We start from the raw sequence: 22,967 nt of genomic DNA, 5'->3' as shown, positions 1-22,967 counted from the left end.
CAAAGTCAAAAGAGTTGCTATTTTGAACAGCTAGCAACCTATACCATCCGCCCCCGATCGATTTAAAACTATTAATTTTGTTTTGACACAAAAACAGAATTTAGAAAAACGTTTTTAAAAAAAATATTTTTGTCCAACTTTCTGACTTTTTTGTAAGGGGGTACATCATCATTTTTTGCAGAAATTTGAAAATCTGAAAAAATTTTAACTGTGAATGCCATTCGATTGGAAATTTTATTACGAATTCAACGGTGTATGACATTCCACATTTTGACCATTATTTCCCAGGGTTTTGACACAAAAACCAAGTTTTTAATGTGTTTTTTTTGGGATTTTGGCGATTTTGCAAACAAAATAATTTCTGAAGAGTCTTTTTGTTGTAACTTTGCCAAAATAAGACCCAAAGTCAAAAGAGTTGCTATTTTGAACAGCTAGCAACCTATACCATCCGCCCCCGATCGATTTAAAACAATTAATTTTGTTTTGACACAAAAACAGAATTTAGAAAAACGTTTTTTAAAAAAAATATTTTTGTCCAAATTTCTGACTTTTTTGTAAGGGGGTACATCATCATTTTTTGCAGAAATTTGAAAATCTGAAAAAATTTTAACTGTGAATGCCATTCGATTGGAAATTTTATTACGAATTCAACGGTGTATGACATTCCACATTTTGACCATTATTTCCCAGGGTTTTCACACAAAAACCAAGTTTTAATGTGTTTTTTTTGGGATTTTGGCGATTTTGCAAACAAAATAATTTCTGAAGAGTCTTTTTGTTGTAACTTTGCCAAAATAAGACCCAAAGTCAAAAGAGTTGCTATTTTGAACAGCTAGCAACCTATACCATCCGCCCCCGATCGATTTAAAACAATTAATTTTGTTTTGACACAAAAACAGAATTTAGAAAAACGTTTTTTAAAAAAAAATATTTTTGTCCAAATTTCTGACTTTTTTGTAAGGGGGTACATCATCATTTTTTGCAGAAATTTGAAAATCTGAAAAAATTTTAACTGTGAATGCCATTCGATTGGAAATTTTATTACGAATTCAACGGTGTATGACATTCCACATTTTGACCATTATTTCCCAGGGTTTTGACACAAAAACCAAGTTTTTAATGTGTTTTTTTTGGGATTTTGGCGATTTTGCAAACAAAATAATTTCTGAAGAGTCTTTTTGTTGTAACTTTGCCAAAATAAGACCCAAAGTCAAAAGAGTTGCTATTTTGAACAGCTAGCAACCTATACCATCCGCCCCCGATCGATTTAAAACAATTAATTTTGTTTTGACACAAAAACAGAATTTAGAAAAACGTTTTTTAAAAAAAATATTTTTGTCCAAATTTCTGACTTTTTTGTAAGGGGGTACATCATCATTTTTTGCAGAAATTTGAAAATCTGAAAAAATTTTAACTGTGAATGCCATTCGATTGGAAATTTTATTACGAATTCAACGGTGTATGACATTCCACATTTTGACCATTATTTCCCAGGGTTTTGACACAAAAACCAAGTTTTTAATGTGTTTTTTTGGGATTTTGGCGATTTTGCAAACAAAATAATTTCTGAAGAGTCTTTTTGTTGTAACTTTGCCAAAATAAGACCCAAAGTCAAAAGAGTTGCTATTTTGAACAGCTAGCAACCTATACCATCCGCCCCCGATCCGATTTAAAACTAATTAATTTTGTTTTGACACAAAAACAGAATTTAGAAAAACGTTTTTTAAAAAAAATATTTTTGTCCAACTTTCTGACTTTTTTGTAAGGGGGTACATCATCATTTTTTGCAGAAATTTGAAAATCTGAAAAAATTTTAACTGTGAATGCCATTCGATTGGAAATTTTATTACGAATTCAACGGTGTATGACATTCCACATTTTGACCTATTATTTCCCAGGGTTTTGACACAAAACCAAGTTTTTAATGTTTTTTTGGAATTTTTGGCAATTGTTATAGCCTTGCAGAGGATATTATATTTTCAGTCAGAAGTTTGCAACGCAGTGAAGCAGACATTTCCGACCTTATAAAGTATATATATTTGTAGGAGATAGGGGGTTTAGTTCGTCTGCCATTATGGAAAAATATGTTTCAGCGCAGCGAGTCGCAATGGTTTCTCTGCACGAGCGTCTATTCCGTTTCGCAGGCTTTCTTGAACTGCCTTCCTCTCGCTCATTATTCTCTACCTCTCATTGCGCCACGCTCAGTAGGGATTTCGCTCTCCTTCCCCACCGCGCTCTCATTCAAAAGCTTCTCTCTTCCTTATTTCTTTTTAACTTCGTTTATTCAATACACTCAGAGACTTACAAATAATATTTCTACATTATATTTCAAATTAATCTCCGACACGGCCTTCCTGACCTTAACACGACCTCGTGTTACTTAGTTTAACTTAAGATTGGCATTAAACTTCATTTTTCATTAATTTCTACATCACTTGACTTCTTTTCTTATGATACTTAACTCAAATGTCAACACAAATTTTCTTACACTTCTCGTGTCTTCAAATGTTAGTTTGTCGGGATAACCTTTCACAATTTCTCTTAGAGTACAAGCTCTCTTCCGCACAAACTCAACAATTTGGATATCAACTTTACATTCCATCAGACATTAGCTTAGCAGGATAACCTTTTACATGACATCAAGAGTACAAGCTCTCTTCCGCTCAAGCTCAATCGTCTGGCTACCAATTCTCAGATCATCAAATGTTAGTTTAGCAGGCTATTCACATTACAATTAGAGTACACCGCTCTCTTCTGCATAAACTCAACCATTTGGATACCAATTTTCTTATACCACACTCTGACCATAACCAAAACTTAAACTTAGTCTTTGTATGTGATTCTACTTGTGCCTCTCTTAGGTCTTATTGATTTTGTCCTTCTCGCCATCGTCAAACTCTTCAATCAACTCAATAGCCTCCCGCTCATCAGGTAGACTGCGTACACTATCATGTGGATACTTATACATCCGCTTTGTAGTTAATGACTTCAACAAATATCGATCACCATCAAGTAATTCTACAATAACAAATGGACCTTTAAATTTTGGATCTAATTTAGTTTGGTGTCGCTCTTCACTTTTTAATAAAACATGATCGCCAACCTTATGTTTTACAACTCGGGCATGCTTCTTATCAACTCTTTCTTTCTCGTACATTGCATTCTTATCAATGTTGTTTTTAGCATTTTCTCTAGCTTTCTCGAGATCTATTCGCATGTCTTCATTGATGGTCAACATTCCCATTGGTCTCGCCTCTTTCCCTATCAACAATTCCAAAGCACTATGTTTAGTCACTCGGTTTGTAGTGCAATTTATTGCTAATTGAATTTCGCCTAACGCCTCCTGCCACGAACGCTCGCTAGTCTCCACCGCCGTTAACATGCCTTTGAGAACACTCATCACCCGCTCTACCTGCCCATTTGCTCTGCTTGCACCTGTCGCTATCACATGTAAATCTATTTTATTCGTGGAACAAAACTTACGAAACTCGCTACTTGTGAAGCATCTTCCCTGATCAGCTATAATCCTGCTGGGAACACCAAATATCGATATCGCGGACTTCACAGACTGTATGCAGCTTACAGTATCTAAATTCCATGTATGGTACAAGTAGACAAACTTTGTGAATGCGTCGATTTGAACAATGATATATTCCTTCTCGTCCTTTTTTCCACTTAATTTACCACTTATGTCGATATGTAAAGTATGCCACGGTATCTCGACTTTGGGTATGGGGTGCAATTCTAATTGTGTTTTACCTGACGCTGACTTCGACAATTTACACGTCACGCAATTTTCAACAAACTTTCGAACATATTTCGACATGTTCTCAAACCAGTATTGCTCGTAGACCTTATCTAGAGTTTTTTTGCCAGCCTAAATGCATTATAGCTTCGTGAATGTAATTAATAACAGACCATCTGAACGCCCTCGGAACAACGGGCAAACATCGAGTCTTGCCATTTCTTTGAATATTGCGATGCAACAAACTTTTTCTAATTTCGTAGGTGTTTGCTAGCTCTTTCTGCATTTCGTCACTATTCAATTCGGTCATAATTCTGGATATATTTTGATCACGCTGCTGTTCAGATACAAGCCAGTTGTGAGTGATAGTTGCCAAGTCAACTCGTACTTCCACAACTTTGCTTGCATTTGCCTGTGCAACAACTTCGACGGGATTTCTTGATAAGCAATCAACATGAGCCATTTGGCTCCCCTTTCTGTACTCTACCTGAAATTCGAAGGGCTGCATGAATGACCACCATCGATGCACCCGCGGGGTTAATGCTGCTTTTTCACGACTCGCTCTGATGGAATTACAATCTGTGTAAACGGTGAATTTTCTACCGCTTAGGTAATGCCGGAAGTGTTTGATAGCATTATACACCGCCAATGTTTCGAGCTCGTATGAGTGGTATTTGGATTCTGCCAACGTGGTGCATTTACTGTAGTATTCGACTACTCTACGCTTGCCATCCACCTTGTGTATTAACATAGCGCCATACCCATTAGCGCTTGCATCCGTGTGCAATTCGACTGGAAACTTGGGATCGAATATAATCAACACAGGGTCACTAGTTAGCACCTTAATGATTTTTTGACGAATTTCTTCATGCTGCTCTTTCCATTCGAATGCATTTGACTTTGAAGTTAATTGATATAGCGGCTTCATTACTTCTGAAAATCTAGGTACGAATTGCCTGAAATAGGATGATAATCCTATGAACTGTCTAATCTGTGTGACTGAAGCTGGTTTAGGTAGTTGAGTTAGTGCTTGAATTTTTCGAGGGTTGGGTTTTAGCTCACCGTCCCTAATTAGAAAACCTAAGTATTCTATCTCTGTGTGCAGAAACTGACATTTCTTTACATTGAAAGAAAACCCCGACTTTGATAACACGCTCAACACTGCCTCTAACCTTTCGAATGCTTCATCTGTGGAATTTGATACAATTAGAACATCATCGATATAGACTACTGCATATGTATTGACTAAATCCCCCAAGGCTCGAACTATGGCGCGCTGAAAGACCGATGAGGCGTTCTTCAGTCCAAACGGCATTGCTAGAAATTCGTATTGACCCTCCGGAGTCACGAATGCAGTTCTTTCAACGGAATCGGGGTGAATAGGCACCTGGTAAAAGCCACTGGCCATGTCTAAGCTAGAAAAATATTTTCCACCTCGCAGGCGATCAATCTGGTCTGCGATTAATGGTAAGGGGTACCTATCTGACACAGTGTTAGCGTTTAATTCACGATAATCGATGCATAGTCTGTCACTCCCGTCTTTCTTTTTGACTAGTAACATTGGGCTAGCGAACGGAGAACTGCTAGGTCGTATTACATTTGCTTCTAGCATTTGCTGAATTTTGTCCCTAACTATCTGCTTCTCGTTTTCGCTAAGGCGATACGGTCGCCTTTGTACCGTTTTGTTTCTATCCAACAAACGGATTTCCAATGAACCCGTAGTTACACGCCTACTTGGGATACCATCTATGAAGAACATGGAATATTTGGTCAATATGTCGTTTAGCTTTGACTTATCACTATCAATTAAATCTATATTAACATTATTTTATAGTCAATCTTATTTAATGTGTTATCGTCAATTACCGATAATACCGTTTGAGTTCTATAAATATCAAATTTATTACTTTCTAACATTACTCCAAAGCCAAGTTGAAAAATGTCTTGTCCAATTATCATATCATATTTGAGACACTTATTATCTACTACGTGGAACAACAATTCGAAATTAAATTCTGAAATTTGTACGGTAGACAGAATTTGCATAGTGCTCTTGACAATATTGTCGCCAATGCCTCTTAAAACTACCAAGTTATGACATCTTTTGCCGCCTAGCTTCTCGCCTGTTGTTTCTTTCACCAACGAGCATTCGGAACCCGAATCAAAGAAAAATGGAAACCGCTCACCGAATTGTATTGCAGTTCCGTTAGGCTGATGAATCGCGCACATGTCTACTCTTCTCTCGCTGCTTTTACTCGCTGCTGCTGGTCCCATCGTGCACACTGATGCGATGTGTCCAACGTTGCCGCACTTAAAACATGTCACATGTCTCTCTCTCATCATCGTTGATCTGCCGTTGCTATGGCCTGCTCTTGTCTCGTTCCTCTCTTCTGCTTTCCTCCTGCGACACTCTATTGCTTTGTGCCCCAGCTTTCCACAGCTATGGCATCTAATCGGCGTTTGCATTTTAAACCTCTTCTTCTCGGGGCCCATGTCCATTCCAGAGAATTCTGAATTTCTGGCGAACGAATGCGCTTTGAGTTGTTGTTGTAACTCCGCTCTTGTCTTTATGTTTGTTGTAAACACTAATCGCTGCAGTCTGGAATCAATTTGCGACGAATGTGCCAGAACCAACGATATAGCAATTTCTTCGTGTGTCATCGCTTTCCACTTGGTTAATAAAGATGTAACCATTCGGCTGGAGTATACTGATAGGCATTCGTTGGGGCTTGGGCGTCCCTTCAGCATGTTTAGCAATAATGCCGCCGGCGTCTCGTTGCCTTCATAGCGCTCCATGAACAATTCCTTGAATTCCGCCCAACTCATTCCGGCGAAGCATATTTGTGATAGCCACTGCGATGCACTACCGAGCAACGACTTGCTGAGCGTCATTACCAAAGATGCACCTTCTTGCGGATGTTCACATAGAATCATGCTTAGCCGTTTTGCACCATGCTGCTGCGTCGGCGTCAGCAGCTTCGGGGTTGAACGTTGGTAGCACTGCCGAGACAGGGCGCGTGCTAGGCGCCGGCGTGGATTGTGCTGCTTTCAAAAGTTCCGTAATCACTCTATTTTGCGATTCCAGAAGCGTGCGCCAGCTGTTCTCCGAATTGTCTTGTAGGGGTGGTGATCCCACTTCTGATGTAGGAGATAGGGGGTTTAGTTCGTCTGCCATTATGGAAAAATATGTTTCAGCGCAGCGAGTCGCAATGGTTTCTCTGCACGAGCGTCTATTCCGTTTCGCAGGCTTTCTTGAACTGCCTTCCTCTCGCTCATTATTCTCTACCTCTCATTGCGCCACGCTCAGTAGGGATTTCGCTCTCCTTCCCCACCTGCGCTCTCATTCAAAAGCTTCTCTCTTCCTTATTTCTTTTTAACTTCGTTTATTCAATACACTCAGAGACTTACAAATAATATTTCTACATTATATTTCAAATTAATCTCCGACATATTCTTGATCAGCATCACTAGGCGAGTCGTCTGTTCGTCCGTCTGCACGTCCCTCAGTTTTAAAGCTATCTGCATGAAACTTTTCCAAAAGTTGTCTTTCTATTGCAGGTAGTATATACGTCGAAACGAGCCGGATCGGACGACTATAGCATATAGTTCCCATAGGAACAATCGGAAAAAAAATTTAAAAAAATTATAACTTTGCTGTTTTTTAATTTTTTTTTAGTTCTTCGACATATAATAATGGTTAAATATTTTAGAATAACGGTTTAAACTTCATCAAAATCGGACGGATATATCATATAGCTCCCTTAGAAATAATAAAAATATATAAAATAACTATCTAAATATTGAGCTGCAAATCAACATAGCTTCAATGTTTTTAAACATATACGCAAGTAAATCATAATCATAATGTTTCAAAAATGTTTAATTCTTGCAATACTTGTAGCTGCAAGGGTATATGATCTTCGGCTTGCCAAAGTTTGCTTTCTTTCTTGTTTTGTATATATTAATTTTAGCTTGGAAAGACTTTAAAATAATCTTACAATTAATGGTTTTAAAGTCTCTTAAAGACGTTCTATTGGGTGCAAATTAATTTCCCCCGAGATTAATCCATCGATTAATCAACAAAGCCCTGAGCTATGCTTACTCCCTTTCTGAGCAATTGTTTTGCGGTCGGTGTGCATATGTAAAACCTAATTACAACTAATTAGTATTTGCACAAGTGACAACCTTTGACCCAATGCAAACAAAGGCGGGCGAGAGCGGCAACAACGCTGTGCGGCGGGCAGTCAACAAGCCAAACAAAACCAAACTAACAGCAGGAGCCGATGGAGTGGCAGCTGCCCATGACCAAATGCAAATAAACCAAAACGCTTTGATTAGAAAATTTCATTACACCAAATCGAACGTTTGCCAGTGGCACACCCACGCACGAATGCAAATACAATCAGTGCCAAAGCAAACAAATAAATGCACAAAGGGGCACAGGCGGCCCGAATGCAGCTGGCCAGTCCAAATGCACCAGTATCAGTTCATTAAAATGCCAATGCCCCCATGCCAAAGGACCGGCTACTGCATCCGCTCTGTCCCATTTGAAAAACGCAATTTAATAACGACTGCAAATGAGCAACGCTTTGGCCAGCCCCTCTCGACCTCGTCCTACTCCCAATCCCCCTCGACACCCGGACATCCAGTGCGTCCAATGTGTGCGTCCTGCGTTTGTGTCAAATTTTATGGCCCAAAGGCGCATATCAAATGAAATCGACAGGCCTGTCCCCTGCTATTGTATGTGTGCACAGGTGCACTGAAAAAATGCATTACAAATTGATTGGGATAATAATACATTTTTAAAAGCTTATCAACTTTCTGCCAAAAAAAACATACATACATAATTGTACATATAAAATATGTACAATTATTCGGTTCTAATTTTTAATTATTATTTTAACAACATTTGTAAGGGAAATGGTCCAAAAATATCGGATATCAATCTTGCAAAATGTTTGGAAAACAATATCAACACGCAAGAAAGTTGGACTGGCCAATGTTATTAAAAAATTTTGAACAGATTAAATTTTCCCCAGGTTATTTAGGTTAAAAAAATTCTAAAAATCCATATATTTAAAGTTTTTATATTTTCTCGTTCGCACGGTAACAAAAAGAAGACTATAAAATGAGCTAACGTGAATTATAATTTAATTTTTTTAATAAAAAAAAATAAATGAACTATATTTTGGGGAACGAAAGCCATAATACATTTTCAAAATACTTTAAACATTATTTTTAGCTGTGTGTGCTTAGGCCAAATCTGTTGCAGTTGCAGTTTGCAAGCTGCACTAATGGGCCCAACTCAATTTATTAATGCATCTCCACAGCCGGAATCCTATTGCACAAGCCGGAGTCAATGGGATTGCATGGGGAAGGGATAAAAAGGAGGCCGCCATCACCACGGGAGCAAATGACGGATGATCACAGTCAAACGACTGGCCCAGTCCCACAATTATGAAGCTCCTTGGAGATTTTCGACAGAGATCACGGCTTAGATGCGTTGTGGTCCGCAGGCGATCCCATATTTCAACGGACCCGACACCAGGTGGCCGCAAATATTTTAACACTCAATTAAAAGCGAATGCAAATAATTGCAGCACATTTAAAGGCTATCGCTGCGCCCTTCTGCACACGCATTTAATGCATTTTTGTGGTAATGGCAGCAAATTAAGCGGAAATTCCATGGCCGGCGAGATATCGATACTCGTAGCCTGGCAGGCAGTTGAGCGTGCCGCTCTGCACGTTGCTCAAATTATGCTGATTATATATAATTTCTGTGTAATTTCATTAAGAAATGCAAATTGCACATTAAATGCTATAAATATTGATAAATGAATGCGAACCAATTGCGGGAATGCCAGCGAAAAAGAGCAGCCACAGCGCAGAATTAAGAAGTATTGAAAATGAATTATTTAACAATTTATAGAATAAATAAATTATTAATATTAAATATTTATGATTTAAGGTTGATCCATTTTAATAAGATTTTAAAATTTTCTTTTCAATTTTCATTTTAATAAGATTAAGTACCAATAATTTCTGATACTGCTTTTAATATTTTAGTAAAGCCTGGGTAGAAAAAAAGTTATAGAGATGTAAACGACGCTTAATATCTTATTTTTGAAAACACGCCCTTGATTTCAATACAGATTTGGATAGAACGTTTCCTATTTAATTTCCATGGAACTTTGTATAAGTTCCAACCAAATCAGAAGACGCAAAATTTTAAGAAGACTGCGAACCATCTTGCGTTTGTAGAGAATAGACTGTGATGTAAAAAAGTAACCGCTGAACAGGCTATATATATATATATCATTCCACATGACATTTAATTAGTATTATTAAGTTAATTCTACCAACAAAAATGGTGTTACGATTCGGAAGTGGCACCTGATCGCAAACCTCTTCTGGTTATATAACAACAAAAATTAAAACAAGAATGAGCAACTTCGGCAAGCCGAAGTTTATATACCCTTGCAGCTATTGCAAAAATTAAAAATTATTGAAGACATTAAAATTATGATAATCTTGCGTGTATTTTTGAAAGCATTTAAGCTGTGATGATTTGCAGCTCTATTATTGAGTTCCTATGGCAGCTATTTGATATCGTTTTCCGATTTTAATAAAATTAGAAGCATAATTCTGAACTGTCAAATAATTAAATAATCAAAAAGAATTTCTAAAAAAAATTAAAAAATAAACAAGTTAGATTTAAAAAAAAATTTTTTAATATTTTTGTTGTTCCTATGGGAGCTTTATGTTATAGTCGTCTGATTTTGATGAAATTTAAACCATAATTCTGAAATATTTACCCATTACTATATGTCGAAGAACTAAAAAAAAATTAAAAAACAGCAAAGTTATATATTTTTTTAAATTTTTTCCGATTGTTCCTATGGAAGCTATATGCTATAGTCGTCCGATTTTGATAAAATTTAAACCGTAGTTCTGAAATATTTACCATTACTATATGTCGAAAAACTAAAAAAAATTAAAAAACAGCAAAGTTATAATTTTTTTAAATTTATTTTTCCGATTGTTCCTATGGGAGCTATATGCTATAGTCGTCCGATCCGGCTCGTTCCGACTTATATACTACCTGCAATAGAGACAACTTTTGGAAAAGTTTGATTCAGATAGCTTTAAAACTGAGGGACTAGTTAGCGTAGAAACGGACGGACAGACGGACATGGCTAGATCGACTCTCCTAGTGATGCTGATCAAGAATATATATACTTTATAGGGTCGGAAACGTCTCCTTCACTGCGTTGCAAACTTCTGACTGAAAATGTATTACCCTCTGCAAGGGTATAAATATAATTAAAACCAGAACGCTTCAAAACAGACAAATATAACTATTACACGAATAATGACAACACAATAAAATATTTAAATATTTGCTTTGTTATTTTTTCAAAATCCTTCTAGTTATCTTATGAATCATATAAACAGCTGTATAACTGCAGGTGAATAAATATAATATTTGAAAACATTTAAACAATTTTAATTGTAAGAAGATATATTCAGGTCTTATAAAAGCTACCAATTACTTCGTAGCAGACATCACCTGGACGCTTCTTGGAAAATTTGTCAATCGCGTAAGCCTCAACTTGAAGGGTGTACCGCCCATTTAATAATGTCATGCCACTACCAAATATCAGGCTCAAAGTATAGTTTTCCATTACGAATACGGTCTGAAAAAATATATAAAACATGATGTGCGATTTACAGTTGTATGATGAAAGTGCATTGCTTACGTACACCAACAACTTTTATACAATAGTTCTCAATGTCCTTGCTATTTGTTATATGCGAGGACCAGGCTTTGTACCATAGTTGGTTTTTATCATACATCACCTTGCAGAAGTCCCTTACTACCATATTCAGTGTGGTCGGTTGCCAGCTTCCTCGATCAAAGTACAGTAGGCTTCCAAGCACCTAGAAGGAATAAAAACTATAAATATCGTCTTACGTCTTACATTTTCGTATGCTAAAACCTCTATGCGGTCCGATGGCTCGGCATTAAATACAGATGTTAGATTTCCCGAAATTTCAATTCCTTCGGGCACCATGTTTGTACTGTAATTAGTCATGTTGTACAAACCATTTATATCGAGGGTTCCAGGCTTTGCATTTTTGCATTTGGTAAATATCGCTTCGTCCTCCAAAACAAATTCGTATTGAACTTGCCCTGATAACTTAACCATTCCGCATAGGATCAGTAGAGTCCACATCCGTATCACACAGCGATTCATCTCTCATTTGGTTTCCAAATAAATTTGCGTTTTTAAAATGATCTGCTTTTATGTCAAACACTTCAATAATCAAATAACGTAACAGATTGAGGTTTTAAGATAACACGCCTTTTCCTGATTTGTCATACACAAGCAAACGTATAATTTGTAGACTGATTCGAAAGCAATGCACTGTAAAAAGGCATAGCAATGATAATATCGCTGTTGTAAATTGAAAATCAGTCAGCCTCTAAAATGTTTAATATGGCATATTGTTGTGTGTTTTATGTTATTTTAAGCTTTTATAAAATGTTGAATGATTGATTAATTTTAATTAATCAATGTTAAAATGTTTAGTTTCAGTTTGTTCTAAGCACTTATTAAAAAAATTATCTTATTATCTATATAAATCTATATTTATAGCGCTTTTTATGTTATTAAATATAGTAATTAAATATAAATATAATGTGAATGAAAGCTAATTTTACATGAACGTGTTTTTGTTAACTAGCTTTGCGCTGTTAGCTAATTAATAAATGCAAAATGTTAAAAGAGAATTACAGGTTTTCACTCTTTTAAAATATAAACCTAACTTCACATGAAAGTTATATTTTTAAACAAACCCAGCCCGGTTAGCTTTATTAACTTATTCAACTATCAATAAATGATTACCGTAAAAGAATGCTTGGCCACTCATCACTCCGGGGAGCCCTTGCTAACTTATGTAAGGTAATCCCGGACTGACCTCAACTACCAACCGCTGAGCTTTAGCCGGGGTGCAGAGCTTGTTAGCCTCGTTTTACACACTTCTGCATGGCAAGGCACATTTGGTGTTTTATAACTATTTGGCATTCGAGGCAGCAAGTCGCACAAGCAGTAGATAACGCCCCTTTCTCAACACTTTGAAAAAGTTTAAATATAAATTAAAAAGTTTTCCCATTTTTTTTGTAGTTGTTGTTGTTGTTGTTGCTGCTGCTGCAGCTAGGCTGGTGGTGTTGTTGTTTTATTTGGTATGTATTTTATGTTCATGCAAAGTGAAAAGTTTGCAGGACGACATCGAACCCAATGGGTTTGCTGGTGCTTTGGTTTTTTTTGGGGAAAGGGTTTCTGGGGACCCAGACCCCAGACTTTTGTCGACCGATCAGCTTAATGCCGCGGCAACTGTTTAGGCCATATAATCCCCTACCAATTTCCGCACTCGTTTCGGCAATTTATGCAATTCCTTGGCCCATTGTGCGCTTCTGGAATTTGCAATACATTATTGCTGTCAGATGAAGTTGTCCTTTTGCAAAATTAATTGCATCCTTTTTGTGGACGGAGTGGGAGGAGTGGGCAGAGTGGGCGGAGTGGGCGGAGTGGCCGGAGATGTGGTCCCCTGACCACAAGCAGACTTCAAGGCTGCCATTGTTGTAATATTTTTGTTAGTAAAATGTGGTCAAACTTTGGCTGCCATAAAGGCGCAAACAACTCTACGGGCTGGCTGCCCTGTTTGTGTTGCTTGTAAGTTTGCGGACTGAGGCTCGCCGCAAACATCTGACCGAAATGCAAACGCATTTGCTGCGTGCCACGTTCAAAGCCAAAGCCCATGGACCCCGAAAATGTTGACCACCCCATCGCCAATGCTACATCCTGCAGAGGGACCCCTATTCGTCCTGCCGCCCCGTTCTCTCCTCCTCCATCTCCTCTTCTGTTTGCCGATCGTTAGCCAGCTTTGAAAGGCTTCGCATTTGGCTGCTTGCGGCTTGCTTGAGGCACTCAACCTTGGGCTGCAGCTACGAGTGCACACAAAAATCACTGAGTGTGTGTCCACTGGGGAAAAGTATGTATACTTTGCATTGCAAATTAAATAAAATTCATTTTGTCTTTTATAAAAGTCTGAAAACTGCAAACTGCTTGGAAACTGCCATTGCAACAAACAAATCTTTACTTAAAGTAAGTTTTTTTTATAAAATTAAAACGGGGCAAATCATAGCAATGTTTAAGATATTTTTTTACAATAATGACTTATAATAAACTATTTAAAAATATCACTCTAATAAATTTCTTGTGAAACAGCTTTTGTGTTAATGTCTTAAAACTCAAATAACTTAACTTTTTAATCTTGTGCTTAAATTAAAATAAGTTATATAATTCTCCAATTGTGTCAAAAGAAATATGAGTTTTAATGTTTAAACAAGTTTTTTCTTCAGATTTTTCTAACATTTTCTTGCAGTGTCTGCACTAAATGTAATCTTTGACTGCGGCCATATATCTCCTTTGCAGCGGCTTTTACTTTGCTTTGCTTTGGGTAGTCAAAAAAAGGAAATTAAGTTCAATAAAAGGGAACAGCATTCGTAATTTATTAGGGCGAACCAGTTGGCAACCAGCCTCCCCCTTTCGGTCCATTCAATATTAAAGTTTCGCCAGGAAACCACTTACTTAGCTGGCGAGTGCGAACAGCCATGTTTCTCATTTCAGAGCGTTTGATGGGACCGATGAAAAGTTATCATTTTGACAAGTTCTTAATATGCAACTTCCATTAAGCTGCAACCAAAGTTGAACAGCTCAGCTGTCACACTTTGCGATGCCATTCATTCGTTCATTTATTCGCTCATTCAGCTGGCAGCGAGCGAAAGGCGGGAAAAAAGGAAGCGAGCTAGGCGAGCAAAGCATAATTGCATTTCGTGGACAATTAATTCCTTTTCTATTGCCCATTTCGTCGTAATTTAATTGCAAATTACTTCCCCTTTTCTGTGTATTTGTAGACGTAATTGTAGCTTCATTTGCCTTCAGTTTGTGCCTGGACACGCAAGGCGATCCCAACCCAGTTGGCCAAGACTTGCTCCGCCACTTGCATTCGGCACCGAATTGCAAAAGTTTTCACGCAGCAGTAAATTCTGGAAAATTGCATGTGAGCTGCTGCTGCTGCTGCTGCTGCTTCTGTTTCTGCAACTTTCCTCAGTGGTCACACGAAAATTTATTATTAAAATTCACTCCACTCCCGGCAAACCGGAGACGAGAGCCACTTGAGCAGAACATTGAATCTCATTTGACGATTCCGTCTTTCTATTTGTTTTGTGTTCCTTCCCTAGCCCGTTCTGTTCTGTGTTTTGCATAATTCCAAGCAAAGTAACTCCAACAGAGTGGAACGATAGAGCCTCGATGGGGCAGTTGGGGCAGTTGGGGGTGCTGAAAAGGGCGTGGCGGGGCGTTGGTCAGCTGTGTGACACGAATCAAACAAAAGCGTCAACTTTGCACAGAGCAAATGAAAGCGGAAAAATGGAGCGGCGAGCGGAGTGTCGCTGCTTTGCTTACATTGCCAACAAAGTAGAAAATCCGTAAGAATAACACAAAATTCTCGGCTCCCTCTGTGTCCTTGGTCCCGCGCCCTGTTCTTCGATTATCCGGCGACGTCTTTCCCGGTGATTGTGGCACCTGCGAGCGAAGAGGAAGCCGGGGTGCCATGTGGCACAGACAAAGTAAGCGCCCCAAGCTGCAGTTTGCAGCAGCCCCTGCACTCGGAAATTTTAACTTTCCATCAACTTGCTAAAAATTGTTTACAGTTCTCAAAAATTAAATTACGGAAAAAAGATTAAATATTTAAAAAAAAAAAGATAAAACTCATGGAACAAGGGAGTCAGTAGGAAAATAAATTGTCTTGTTTCCAAAAAATGTATGGTTCTTACTTAACATTTTATTTCTTGCTGAAAATTCTATTGCAATCAATATTTAAACACTTCCATCTTAAAATCCAAAAATCGTTAAGGCTTTGTCAAATTAAAGATCAATACATATATGTGGATAAACATTATTTTGTAATTGTTTGAATTTGTTGTTAATATTTTTAACAGGGATTTTAAAGTTTAAAATTACAAAACTATTTTAATTTTAAAATTCGAAAGTTGTTTATTCATTTCCATACTAGGTTTGTTTAGTTTACAAAAAGAAAGAATAAGCAAAACCTAATACCCTTAAGCTTTTCTTGACAATGCTTGGCTCAGATTTAGATTTTTTGGAGCAGTGTAATTTTTCATCTCTGTTGCTGCTTCATCAGTGGCAATTGTTTAGCTGCGCTTTTTTGGCCATTGGATTCATTTGAAATTTATGCAAATTAAGTGCGGCACACGGCAGCAGAGCGGCGCAGAGCGACTGCAGTTGCATAATCCTTGAAGCGCAAAGGATTTACACTTTTGCTTTTGCCAGATAATTATCTTAATTGCAATTTTCGCTGCTCTTTAGACTCGACTTCCTGCTGGCTAAACGGAAAATTTACAATTTAATTAAAGCTACGCAAAATGCAGCCAGCTAAACCAATTAGTCTTTAGTCGGTGTGTGAGTGTAGTTAGCATAACAAATTAAATGGCAATTAATTTGCGAACGCTTTCCGAAAACATTAATAAATGCAGGCCCCATTCATTATTTTGCAACCTGCACTTGCCGACCAAAACTTTCATTATTTGCCATCGGTTTTCCGTTTCTCTTGGGCTACAGGACTTCAGGGCTGCATCATTTTTCAAGCGAAGGCAAATGAAAGCACTTAATCTTGCTCCCTGAACTTTGCCACAAAACTCGACTCGACTCAACTCAACTCAGTTCGACTCGAGTCGACTCGACTCAACTCAAACCCAAGCCAAAGCCAGTGCAAACACTCTGCACTCTTGTAATTTTAATCAATTCATCTTAATTTCGTTTGAAGTGCACATTAACCTAATGGACAGACATCCTGGGAGGGGGCGTGGTGCGGGGGCGGGATCTCCAAGGAGCTTCCCAAGCCCAACCACTGGCCAATAGGTGGCGGTGCCCTATTAAAATGTTATCTTCTACTTGGGTAGTTGGGTAACAGGATGAAATATAAATACTGAATATATCTCGAGCTCAGTCTTGTGCTGCCTCTGTGGTCCTTAAGGCAGTGGGCCGAAGGACGGGCAAGGTGATGTTTCATTTTCACATTTCCCATTTATCTTGTTTAACCGAGAAGACGCCTCAAGGTGGCGCAAGATGCCTGGCAAAATGTACAAATGACGTACATCTGAAATGGGTGGCCATTTCCAGCCCACTCCGCATCCAAGTGGAATGTTCCTAAAAGCTCTGGAGGCTTAAAGAGGTTCAATAAACCTGGTCTGCAGGTTTAACTGTTTCGCACCTCTTGGAAACTTATTTTAGTCCAATAGAAAAATGTCCTTTTCGAGTTTATTAGAGAGGCGAGTAGTTTTTTGTTCATAAATAAGCACAGTGAAAGATGCAATTTGGGTTCTTATCATAATTAATCGATAGTTGCATTAAAAGGATACAAAATGTTTGGAAAGTGAAATGATTTTTCTTTTAAAAGAACATAAAAAATTTATTGATGCATTCGTAATGTAAGTAAGAGTTCAAAACCTTTACAAGATAAAAACTTAGCTCATCTTCTTACTCTTGGTATACCGAATTATAATAAATTTATTGGGACAAAAACACTTAAGCTGTAAAACTACTATATAAATTTTATAAACCCCCCAATCTAAGCCACTTGAAATATACACTTAATGCAACTTGCTTTTGGTTTTGGCAAAAATATGGAAATAACGGATGCATTTGTAAGCAATAACAAATCATTTTTTGATTAACTCATGCGTGTCAATTTGACGTAAATCAAATATTTTCCCAACACACACTCAGAAAGACGCACACAGACAGATGCACAAACAGCTAAGAAAAAGGAGTTAGGGTAAGAAAATGCAGGCAAAAAAAATGAATGTGGAAATCATGCCAAGGAAATTGCAGTCAACAACTAAAGAAGCATTTTGCCTCCTTATTTGCCTTCCGTCTGCGATTCCCTGCCCCGCCCACTTCCCCGCCCGAGAATTGAACTCACAAAGACGTATGCAAATGCAGCATAAACAAAATTCAGCATATTTATTTCTGAGGAGAGAGGTAAAACGTATTTTTACGCTTCATTGCAATAAAAAATATATAAATTCAGCTGGGTGGAGTGAGCCGGCACCCGGATATGCGGATGCATTGACAACGATTTCCGCTCTGCAGGAAAGTAAGGTATTCCTATATTCCTCTGATCCCACAAAGGAAGCGATTAAGGTGCAGCCACGTTAGCCAGGCCTCACTGCACTGGTTTCGGTTACCCAACATGGCCAAATCAGATCAAATTAAATATGCTCGCTGATTAGATTGCAGGCAGGATGGCAAAGTAGCTCAGCGTACTACATATAAACCCAGCACAGCCGACAACTTGGCCAAAAGGAAAGCCAAGGCGAGATGGCGACGTCAAATCTAAATGAGGTTATAATTAAAAAAGTTTTCTTATTTGCTGTTGCTGTAGCGTAGCTGCTGTTGCTGCTACTGCTGCTGCTGCTGCAAATGAAGAAACAAGTAATTCGCCTAATAACGAGCTTATGTAATTAGCTCATAAACAACACAGAAGCAGGTCCAGCAATTGCAGCCCGAAAAAACATTCAAGAGAAACAACAGCAGATAGAGAATTGTACAAGTCAAAATGTAATGAAAAAGTTCTGGCAACGAAAAAAGTTTGAGGAAATTCGAAGGTAAGCTGAAAACGGCACAAAAACCTGTCGCCTGTCCTTCCGAAAAAGTTCGGCAGCGCCCACACCTTCCTCCAATATATATGTACATATTTACTATATATAGCGATGGAAAAAATGGAAACCAGTGTGTAAGTGCGATTTGATAATACGTACATGGTTGTTAAAAAAAGCCAACTGCCACGGAAATTATCAAATTGAAATTGGATGGAGAAGGTTGCAGTTGCAATTTTGGGGCGGTGATTACTGTAGGAAGTACGAGTTTAAAGTTTCTCAAAAGAAAGTTACTTTTTAAACACATTAAAACTACATGACTTATGTTTCCTTCAAATACATATATTTTTGTGTTTTCACAAACATTTTTTATAGTTTTAAAACCAATTTAAAATTGTTTTAAATTCAAAGCAAGAATAAGAAAGAATTATTTGTTTAATTTTGAGTTGGCATTCATTAATTTCATCAAAGTTACAAAGCATCAAGCAATTTAAAAATAAAAAAGTTTAGCTAGACTTTACTTAAAATGTTGAACATTTAATAAATGAAATCGATTACTTTTAAAAGTGGATAAAAGTAATTTGAGTTAACTCAAATCAGTTAATTAATCAGTGTTGACATCAGATATATTTAATTTGCATGAAAACAGTTCGTAATTTTAGTAAAATGGCTTTAACAACAAAGCCAAAAATAAAATCAAAGGATGGAGCAACGCAAGGACTTTGGAGACAACATTGTTACGTATTCATTGGTATTTTTCCCTTTTCCTTAAAACTCGTGGAACATAATCGATTCTTGGGGACCGGTTAGACCAGCTGGCAACTGCCCGACCGCAGAGGCCCCAATTCCAACATAATTAACCACTACGGGGCTCGTTAATGCTCGTTACGGTCTCCTATATCCGGTGCGCCCATGGAAACACTCCGGCATGTGGAATCACTTTTTCAGAGACTGTCCCCTGTCGGCGGCTGGGCCCATCTCATCTGAATCCCCTGGAACCGCAGGCTGTGTGTGCGGCCAGCAACACTTCCGCTGACATTTCAATTACCTCCACCACTTAATAACCCAGGGTAGGAGCAAGGGGCTGAGCTGGAGGACAAAGCCTGGCCGACGGCAGTTGACCAATGCCATTTGGCATGTGTGACTGACTATGAGCAGGCGACCTCGTGGAGAGTAGCAGTTTTTTGATTAATGTGTCTGCCACAAATTACAAAAAACGACCAGAACGGCAGACAATACGTGCTACCCAATGCAAACCCATTCGCATCCGCATCCGCATTGGCATTCGCATCCGCATTTGCACTTGCTGCCACCGGATCGGATGGATGCCCCCCCGTTGGGCGCCACGAAATGAAATGAAATCAACTTGGCTACTAATGTGGCAACACCCAAACTAAATCTGCAGCCGGGCCAATGTGATTTGTGCCTGGCAAAATTTACTTTATAAATTTCTGGCAAAGTGGCAAAGACAGCGGCAGTCAAAATGATTTTCTAATTAAATTGCCAGAGCCCCAACCAGAAGAAAGTTTGGCGGAAAAACAAAAATGTATTTCGTCTTTGGCTTGGCGAAAAACTTTAAAATTCAATTAAAAATAATGCGGGCTCTCTGGCAGATCAGGGGGGGATTTTCATGAGGGGGTCGGGGCAGAGCGGGTGGGGCATATGGCATAAGCTGACTGGCCGCATGCAAAATGAAATACAAGCCAGAGAAGAGCATTAAAAAGACTCGCAAACTTGCAGCTCTGGCTCTGCGGCTGTTCCCGTTACTGTCTCGCCAGTAATTTTGTGCAAAATTTTACTAAAAATTACTGCCAAAGAAAATTTGCACATAATTTGATTAAAAAGTTACACGCATTTGCTGTGGCGTCAACGTCAGCAGCAACTTTGTAGCACTTTATGGAAAAACAGGCAAGAAAAATAAAAAAATGCTGAAAATTAAAAGTGCTGCGGTTGCTGTGGCAAAGACGGGCGGCGTGTGAAACCTGGCTTCATGTACAGTAAGGCCTTTTTCAAGTCTGATTGTCTTAAAAAATGTACAAGTACTTTACAAAATACAAGGTCATTTCAAAATCCATAGCAAGTTAAATACAATATTCAATTTATTGCAAATTATTTATTCATTTAGTTGATCTAAAGAAATAAAAAAAATAATGAAATAAATATTCAACATCAACCACTATTATACAAATATCTAAAAACTTCTGGTCCTATTTATGTTTTAAAATTCAATAACAAAGTTCTGAAGAATTTATTAACTTTGTTGTACAGTTTTAAATCATTATGTTACTTTCCTTTCTTAGTTATATACCAAAGATGGTTTCTAAGCTCGATATGAGAGCCTCTACTGTATTTTTACCTACCTCTTAACAGTTTTTTCTCTTCTAATAATATTCTGCATAAATCTCAGTTGGACTTGAACTAAACTAGTGGATGGTAGGATGAGGCTTTCTTTCTGAATTGTGTACAGAGTTTGGGTCTGAAGACTTATTGCGGCTTTAACGCTTGAAAAGTTGGCTTAGGGAAACTTTCGAAATTATTTCGCAACTGCAACTCGAGATCTTTGTGAGCCACGGCCTACTACACATTAGTTCGCCCGACTGCCAACTCTGAAACTCAGCTTAGGAATCCAAGTTTGCGAAAATAATTTGCCAGCACTCGCACCAAGTGTCTCAGATATCTGAGTAAACGTGTTGGGGATTCGGGCAGCAGTCTCTTCATCAAATGTCTGCCAAATAGTGGCAACTCTGACGGGGAGGATCTGTCATGACGCGAACAAAAAAAAAAAACAAAAATTTAGCACCGTGGAGTGGGAAAAAGTTGGCAACTTTTGTCTAGCTAATCAAATATTTGCAGCCACCGAGCGATGGAAGAGGGGCAACTCTGGCAAAGGGGAGTACCGATGACAGAAGGCATTCGTGCGAAGTACGGTGAAGGACTCAAATCCTTTTAGGCACGTGTGTGTGTGCAGAGTACCGTTAATATGACAGGAACACCATGCTCAAGCGTGCGTATGTGTGTGACATGCAAATCTTGTTTGTCAAGTGCCACGTCACAGTACCCGAAAAATGAGTAACAAAACTCGCTGTTCTTGCCTGGGGTTGAAGTGCGTTTTTTAATTGAAAATTATTACGGAAAAGTTGTAAATCCCTCGTATTAAGCGCGCTGGATGATGGGGAAGGAGTGAGAAACGTGCACTGGAAACGAAAAGTGCTTAATTAAGAGAAAAGTAATCAGGTGTCTTAAAACATTTAATAAGCCAGACAACCAGACCTTAAAAAATATTTCATTACAAACATTAAATTTAATTAAATAAAGTATTAAAACAATTTTTAGATTCCATTTCAAAAGCAATAATTCTGTGACTTGTGCAACAATTTAAAAGTTTCAAACTTACAGAGTTGGGCTAAAACCTTTATTATACAAAAAAAATAAAAAAATTATAAAACAATAAATTTAAAATTCTGAGTATCTAAGGATACGATGCGATCATTGATAGAACCATGAGTTTAAATGTTGTTCTCTTCAAGTAGACTTTTTTCATTGAGCGTAAGAACAGTGAGTTTTGTGATAAAAAAGGATTAGAGTGATATGAATCTACTTTTTCCAAGTGTGTCGTTTACCCACCCACATTATTAGAGGGGCCAAAGGTGGCCGTCCGTATACAGAGGATTGATGTTGTTTAATTAAATTAAACCGCCACGGCGCCACACGTCTGCCCATCATCTCATCATCCCAACTTTGACCCAGCTCCCACTTCCCATCTGCCAGCTGCCTTTGTTGTGGCATAAAGGCGTTATTAATATGCTTATGCGCTGCGGATCGCTGCAGTATATATACTCGTATATTTTTGAGAGTGGGTCTCGTCCGAAGGGTTGCATTCGCAGCCAGGTGCTTAACATAATGCCACACATTAAATTTTAAGTGTCAATGGCGCCGCTTCTTTGTAGCCTTTCATTATCATAATGCTGCTAGCCATAAAAATGCTCAACTTTTTGGTCTTTGCAGACCCACAAGAGTGGATGTGTCTGGGATGATGGTTTTGGGATTTTGTATAGCTTTATGTCTTTGCGCAGGGACACAAAAAATCATCTCTAATAAAATATTAATTGTGGGGGAAAAGGTTTATTACAAGTTATGTAGATCTTGTATTACATGGGATAAATTGCCTCTTAAAACAAGGACTCGTATATACATACTTACTTTACTTACATAAATGTTGTTTAATTAAATTCCGTTGCTAACTGTTTGTTAATTGAGTTTTTAGTAGTTTGAGAATTCAATTTGTAGGGCGACTAAAAATCGAAAGCAAGAACTCTTGATTTTCCCTTTTAATTTCTGATATAAGCTATCAGTTTTTATTAAAATTGGTCGACATTAAATCTGATGATAATCATGGTTATCAGTTATTGCTGACTATTAATAATAATTCTACTGATCTATTTCTTTGAAAACAAAACAATTTTTACTTGAGAAAAT

The 22,967-nt window shown here is 38.0% G+C and overlaps 2 protein-coding genes across 2 annotated transcripts; both read right to left on the bottom strand.

The window, feature by feature from the left end:
- Positions 1–5,508: 5,508 nt before the first annotated feature.
- Positions 5,509–6,920, bottom strand: LOC128254977 (uncharacterized). Its single transcript, XM_052984373.1, has 2 exons — positions 6,813–6,920; positions 5,509–6,721 (listed from the first exon to the last, which is right to left on the bottom strand). The coding sequence occupies exons 1-2, from the start codon at positions 6,918–6,920 to the stop codon at positions 5,558–5,560; spliced, it is 1,272 nt and encodes a 423-aa protein (XP_052840333.1). The 3' UTR covers positions 5,509–5,557.
- A 4,351-nt stretch (positions 6,921–11,271) lies between these two features.
- LOC128254976 (uncharacterized) lies at positions 11,272–12,000 on the bottom strand. The gene is made up of 3 exons (XM_052984371.1): positions 11,746–12,000; positions 11,510–11,686; positions 11,272–11,442 (listed from the first exon to the last, which is right to left on the bottom strand). Exons 1-3 carry the CDS (start codon positions 11,980–11,982, stop codon positions 11,272–11,274), a joined length of 585 nt encoding a protein of 194 aa, XP_052840331.1. The 5' UTR covers positions 11,983–12,000.
- Between the last annotated feature and the right edge of the window lie 10,967 nt (positions 12,001–22,967).

This window comes from Drosophila gunungcola (genome assembly GCF_025200985.1).
Source record: "Drosophila gunungcola strain Sukarami chromosome 2R unlocalized genomic scaffold, Dgunungcola_SK_2 000006F, whole genome shotgun sequence".
In the NCBI taxonomy this organism is placed as follows: domain Eukaryota; kingdom Metazoa; phylum Arthropoda; class Insecta; order Diptera; family Drosophilidae; genus Drosophila; species Drosophila gunungcola.
Note: the sequence above shows the minus strand (reverse complement) of the source record. Positions and strands in the feature narration are given on the sequence as shown.